Source organism: Sabethes cyaneus, chromosome 3 (genome assembly GCF_943734655.1).
Source record: "Sabethes cyaneus chromosome 3, idSabCyanKW18_F2, whole genome shotgun sequence".
Classification (NCBI taxonomy): domain Eukaryota; kingdom Metazoa; phylum Arthropoda; class Insecta; order Diptera; family Culicidae; genus Sabethes; species Sabethes cyaneus.
The window spans coordinates 235294447-235300446 of record NC_071355.1 but is presented as its reverse complement, the minus strand read 5'-3'; the positions used below and the strand labels follow the sequence as shown (position 1 = coordinate 235300446).

At 43.2% G+C, this 6000-nt stretch overlaps 1 protein-coding gene across 1 annotated transcript in view; it reads left to right on the top strand.

Annotated features, from left to right (window-relative positions):
* Positions 1-3561: 3561 nt before the first annotated feature.
* The window catches only part of LOC128741673 (protein abrupt-like), a 71478-nt gene continuing 69039 nt past the window's right edge, over positions 3562-6000 (top strand). Inside the window, exon 1 of the mRNA XM_053837635.1 lies at positions 3562-4245. Coding sequence (XP_053693610.1) covers positions 3637-4245 — 609 coding nt within the window. The 5' untranslated portion in view covers positions 3562-3636. The remainder of the gene's footprint in view (positions 4246-6000) is intronic.

Below are 6000 nucleotides of genomic sequence, written 5' to 3'. Positions count from 1 at the left end.
ATGAAATTGGCCATGAAAATTTCCAAGGGAGCATTTTATTAAAAAAGCAAAGCCTAGGTGCTACATTCCGTTATCGAAACTTGACCCTCTGTTTTTATATGACAGACTCCGCAGTCAGCTGTTAGAGTGCAGGACAATTGCAGGGCCAATTACTACGATCCTATTGACTCTAACAAAGTAGTCAAATCCCCTGTAAAAAATAACAGCCTCTCCCAGTCGAGATTGGAACATACGACGACAGGTTTGTTAGGCCAGCGTCATACATCGAAGCCAACTGGGAGGTCGGGAACGTTTATTACGTTAGTAAATTGTTGCTTGGGATATCACCACTAGACACCAAAAAAAACTTCCGAAAGGCCATAGCATGACTGCCGCAATCATCATAGTGATATTTAGATTGTTTTTCCTGTCCAAAAATTCCTGAAATAAACACCAACTGCGTAACCACAAGACGGCACAACATGCCATACAATACAAGGCAAAATGGAACTAACGAAAATTGGTCACACGGACTGACCGTAACAAAACAAATGCTTTGGTGGTAATGGTTTAATGAAAAAATTTAATTATTCCTAAATTTCGCTATGATCAAAGTATGGTAACAAATTGCGATAAAAATCCATCTAGAATGCTATCAACTTTCAACCAATAACTTAAAAATATCCAAATTCACAAGTTTCAAACCCAATCTGTGTCCAAAAAACCGTGTCACGCGAAATGACATTGAAAATTTGGTTCATTATTTGTACTACCGTGCCCATGCGGTCTACTCGGTCCATTTACTGAATTCCAATTCCATATAGGACAATACTGAAGTCATAAAAACCAAATTAAAACATACATCTGTTACTGCTGCCGCCTCCGGTTATCACTTGCAGGATTATCTTTTTTAATCTGGCTTGCATTACGACGATGGTAGTATTTCAGCATTTTTCGAGTTCAATTCCTGTCGGAAACAATAGTTGTCATGCAAAAAATAAAAGAGAAAAAATACACTTTGCCGTCATTTTTCCGATTGAAAAACTGTCTACCACCGAGCAATTCCTACAAATTTGAAAATAACCGTGCGTCCCCATTTTGTTACGACTTGATGGAGGCTCCCTATTTACCGCAGTTGGAGCAACAAAAAAGCGACTGTATGAGCCCACAAGCAATGAACTCACAGGATAAGATTAATAAATATCAAACAAAACCATTATTAACTCGTGAGCTCACCTTATGGAATCATGATAAATAAGACGCCTCGTGCCTTTTGCTGTGTTAAATTCAAAATTCGATCAATGTTTCGGTTGAAAACCGATCAAAACCTAAATCCACTTCTGACCGAAGGAAACCGCATCTCTCGGAACGCAGTAAATGTTCCACCAGAATTAAGTGGAATTGCACTAATTTGAAAATCTTGTTCCCCAAAGCTCTTAACATCTCATCGCAGTCGAAACAGAACAGACTAGTAGAAGGTAATGAAAGTGATTACCATTATGCTAATTTCGTGTTCTTTTTTTTTCATTCTCTTCGCTGTATCTTTATCTTCTTCCTTCGGCATACGTCAATCGATCCCGCGGACTCAGAATGACCAAAACAAGTGCAGTGCAGTATTTGTTACGAAAATTGTTTTCGGTTTACACTCTACTCTGACCGGACCAGTCAACTAGCATTTCTTTTTACGTCACACACACACCTGGTAATGAATTATCCGCACAATTATCTCAGCGAAACTAGTTGAGTTTTATGGCAGAGCTTTGAACTCCCCCCGCCGCGCGCTGGTTGCAGTAGTTACTTGCATAACAAGTCTGTCTGCACTAAGCGCAGCAAACAAGTTAAGTTAAGAGCCTTCGAAATTCAATTTCGGACATTACGCAAACCGCCCAACAAAGCGTACTAAATTTCGGCCCCGCACTGGTAGGTAGGTTCGGTATGTGGTGCAATTCGTTGTGGAAAACGATTTCGATCAGTCCAGTTTCGATTGGTAATTAAAAAAGTATTGAAGATTAATTAACACTGCTTCTTCTACTTCGGCGTCTTCCGTGCTCCGCGTTTATATTTTCGTATGCGCTTGTGATTTGTACCCTGCCTGCCAGCACAGCAAAGCGCCTTGGTTGGATCCGTTTCAATTGGTATCAATTGTTGGATTTTTTAGCAAACAAAGCGGTAAATATACACACGTAAAAGACCACAAAGCGGGCAACGATGGATGATGCAAATCTCGCCAGCACTAATATAAAACGTTCACCAGCGCGCGTCAGCATCCGCGTGTGAGAGTTTTGAGTGTGTTTGTGCGCATTCGGGAAGCTAATTCAATCTGGCCACGGCGTAATTCAAACCAACGCAACGCAACGGCGCGGCGGGAGCGCAGCAGTTGAAAACCGAGGTACGACATTGCAATTTTCACGGGTAGATAATCTTGCTCAAAGACGTTATGGAGTGCAGGTTTTTTTTCATGGGCAGGCAACTGAATAAAATGTTTTGTAATTGTTTGCTGAAAGGCAATGGAAGTATCCAGAAAATTTTAATTTAAATGATGAGTTTCTATAGCTACTGTCTTCTATTAAAATTGCTATTCAAAATCATTATTTATCCTGTACCGCATTGTCGGATTACGAGTTTCCGTGTCTACCAAGCAACCAAGAGAATTGGTTGAAGAACGCCAATTTAGAGCTGCACACTAATACAATGCCAAACTATTGCCTGCCGTAGACGCCTATCGTGCACCATTAAAAAGCATTAATCTTTATTATTTTGATCTAGACTCACCAACACTCCAGCAGTCAGATCCAGCATTTGCTCAGTTGGTGAAAACCCAACCGCCCGGCGTACCGACGGTTACTGCACGTGTATGCGTCAACCCACCCAACAATAGGAATAGTGCCAAAAGTTTTCACAAAACTATGCACTCACTCTCTATAATACCAACCACTATTTTAAACGTCTCGTACCCTGGCCTCTCTGGTTCTACCCTTTACCAGGCGTCAGCTTCATCGGAACAATGAAACAACCGTTCGTTCGAGTCCTCATTCCACAGTACTTTCAATCATAGCGCCTGCGTTTTCCAGACGATCTAAAAAGTACCACCTCACACCCGCACACCCGCTTTCCGGCAATGAGATCCGAAAAATGCACCACTACTGCACCAAATCGTTCACTCGGTAAAACATTAACAGGCGCGTAGCAAGATGCAGACCGTCATTTAATTTGTGTCATCAACAACGTAATTCAATTGGAAGTTTAAACCTTTTCACGCACCTTCTCTACCATCCACAGTTGCACTAGTGTACGTCTGCAAACTAAAATATTAATCAAGTTTCTCTCCCATCTTATGTTTCGCAGATTCCGTCCTTTAATTGGAATATTTCGCACTACCAACATCATCACGTGTCCGGGGACTTTTCTGCACCAGCCGCGACCACCAGTGCGACAGGAAAATGGATTTCCAACGAAAGCTTAAATGATCTCAAACCAAAATACACTACTAGCAGCAATCTACTACCTCCAACGCGGTGAAAACAAGCCGGAAAACAAAAGAATTAAACAAAGAAGAAACACGTGTAAGTAAACGGGAGCCCACCCGACCCCCAACCAACCCGAGCCGGACTTTCGTTTTCGCCAAAACAAGCCAAGCCAAGAGGGCCGATGTCTTGAATGACGACAGCAACTGTCGCGATCCAGCAGAGTGAAAATCAGAGACGATTTCCGGCCGCCTCCACCCACCAGGTGGCGTCCCGGTCTAGCGTACAAACCAGCGGCGGCAACAGCAGTAGCAGCAGCAGCATCATAGCAAGGATGAATGAAACGCAGCAGATGCACACGACGGACAGTTCGAACCAGCCGAGCAATAACCTTAGCATACACAACAACAACAATAACAACAACAGTGGCAGTGGAACCAAGAACCGTAGCAGCAGCGGTCAAGATGCCAAAATGGATCACCACCTTCAGCTTCTGCAGAGGGAACGGGAACGGGAGCATCACCATCACCAGCAACAGCAGCAGCAACAACAGCAGCAGCAGCAGCAATCGCGGGAGTCTCAGTCCTCCTCCCAGAGCCAATCCCAACAGCAACAGCAGCAGCAGCAGCACCAGCAGCAACATCATCGGCCACTGTCGCCGACACCCTCGGAGCAGCAGTATGCACTCAAATGGAACGACTTCCAGTCGTCCATCCTGTCATCCTTTCGGCATTTGCGTGACGAGGAGGACTTTGTCGATGTGACGATTGCCTGCGAGCAACGATCATTCACCGCACACAAGGTGAGTACCCGGGGAGGGGGAGAAAGAAAAGGGGTGGTTTCACGTCAAAATTAATATACGGCTTTGTGGATGGAGATTTTTCTGGCACCGTATGACAGCCGAAGCCGGTTGACACTTGTAGCGAAGTGTCGTCTCATTTTCGTTTACGCTGAAAGTGACAAATATTTATAATCTTACCGACACAGACGAGTGGTGGTTAAGAAGTGAATATAATTTTAAATTTAGTTAAATCAAGGTTAACAATAACAATAAAACTCTAAATAATAATAATAATGTAAACAATTAGTAGAAAAAAATATAAACGGTTAGAAACATAACCTTAAATGTTAAATGATTATAACAACAAAAAACAGAAAGTTGAATGAAAGATATCTCGAATAACTGTTTTCACAATTAAATTCCACAATGTAAAACAGTAAAACAACTATTCATAAATAAGCTTGAATTTATTTTGGGTTTTCCACCACCACACCGTGGAAAATTTTATGAAAACTAAATAATTTTTCCAAGACTGCTGAGGAAATTTTCCTGCAATTTTGTAAACAAAAGAACTTGCCACTTTACCACGCACGGTTCTAGGATCATGAATTATTTAAATCAGCAATGTCCGAGAAAATCAGAAAATTTTCCTTGGAGTTCTCTTTTTTGGGAAAAACACCTAGAAAAAAGACCTAGAATTTTTAAAATATTGTTTTCGTTTATAAGTCGGTTAACTATACCAGTGTACAAATTTTCAGGAATTGTTAAGATTGTTCGGCTCATACCTGTACGGCAAACCAGAAGTGCCTGTTGAACAGACGGAACGAAACAGAACAGAAGAAACAGAGCAGACAGACGGAATAAACTGCACAAACGGGACAGGCTGGACAAACAGGGCAGACAGAATAGAGGAGACAGACAGGACTGACGAGATAGACGAGACAAACCGGACAGACAGGACTGACGGGACCCATAAAACAGACGAGACAGATGGGACAGACTGTACAGACGTGGTAGAAAGGATAGACGAGACAACCTGGACCAACTGGACATACTGGATAAACGAAACAAACGGAACGATTGGACAAATGGGACAGACAGGACTGATGGGGCAGATGAGACAGATAGGATTGACGTGAGAGAGAGAGAATAGGCAGGACAAACTGATCAGACGCGACAGACAGATTTACGAAGCAGACTGGACAAACGAAACAGACAGAATAGATGAGGCAGACTGGACTGATTAGATAGATGGGACGAACTGGAAAGACAGGGCTGACGGGACACACAAACCGGACGAGACTGACGGGACAGACTGGACAGAATGGGCAGGCAGGACAAACGGAATAGACAGAACAGACGGGATGAACTTGGCAAACTGGACGGACGCAACAAACTGGACCAATGGCACAGACTGAATAGACGGGAAAAACGGGACATATAAGATAAATGGGTCAGACAAAACTGAGGAGCAGGCGGGAATTGATGAGATCGTTCGGCGCAAACCTGTATGGCAGTTTTGAGAAGTGCCTATTGGACAGACGGGACGAAACAGTACAGAAGGACAAAGCAGACAGACGGGATAAACAGGACAGACGGAATAAATTGAACAGACTGTACAAAGGGGACAAACTGGCAAACAGGACAGACAGAATAGAGGAGGCAGGCAGGACTGACGACGACGAGACAAACGGGACAAACTAGACAGGCAGGACTGACGGAATACACAAAACTGACGAGACAGATGGGACAGGCGAGACAGGCTGGATAGATAGG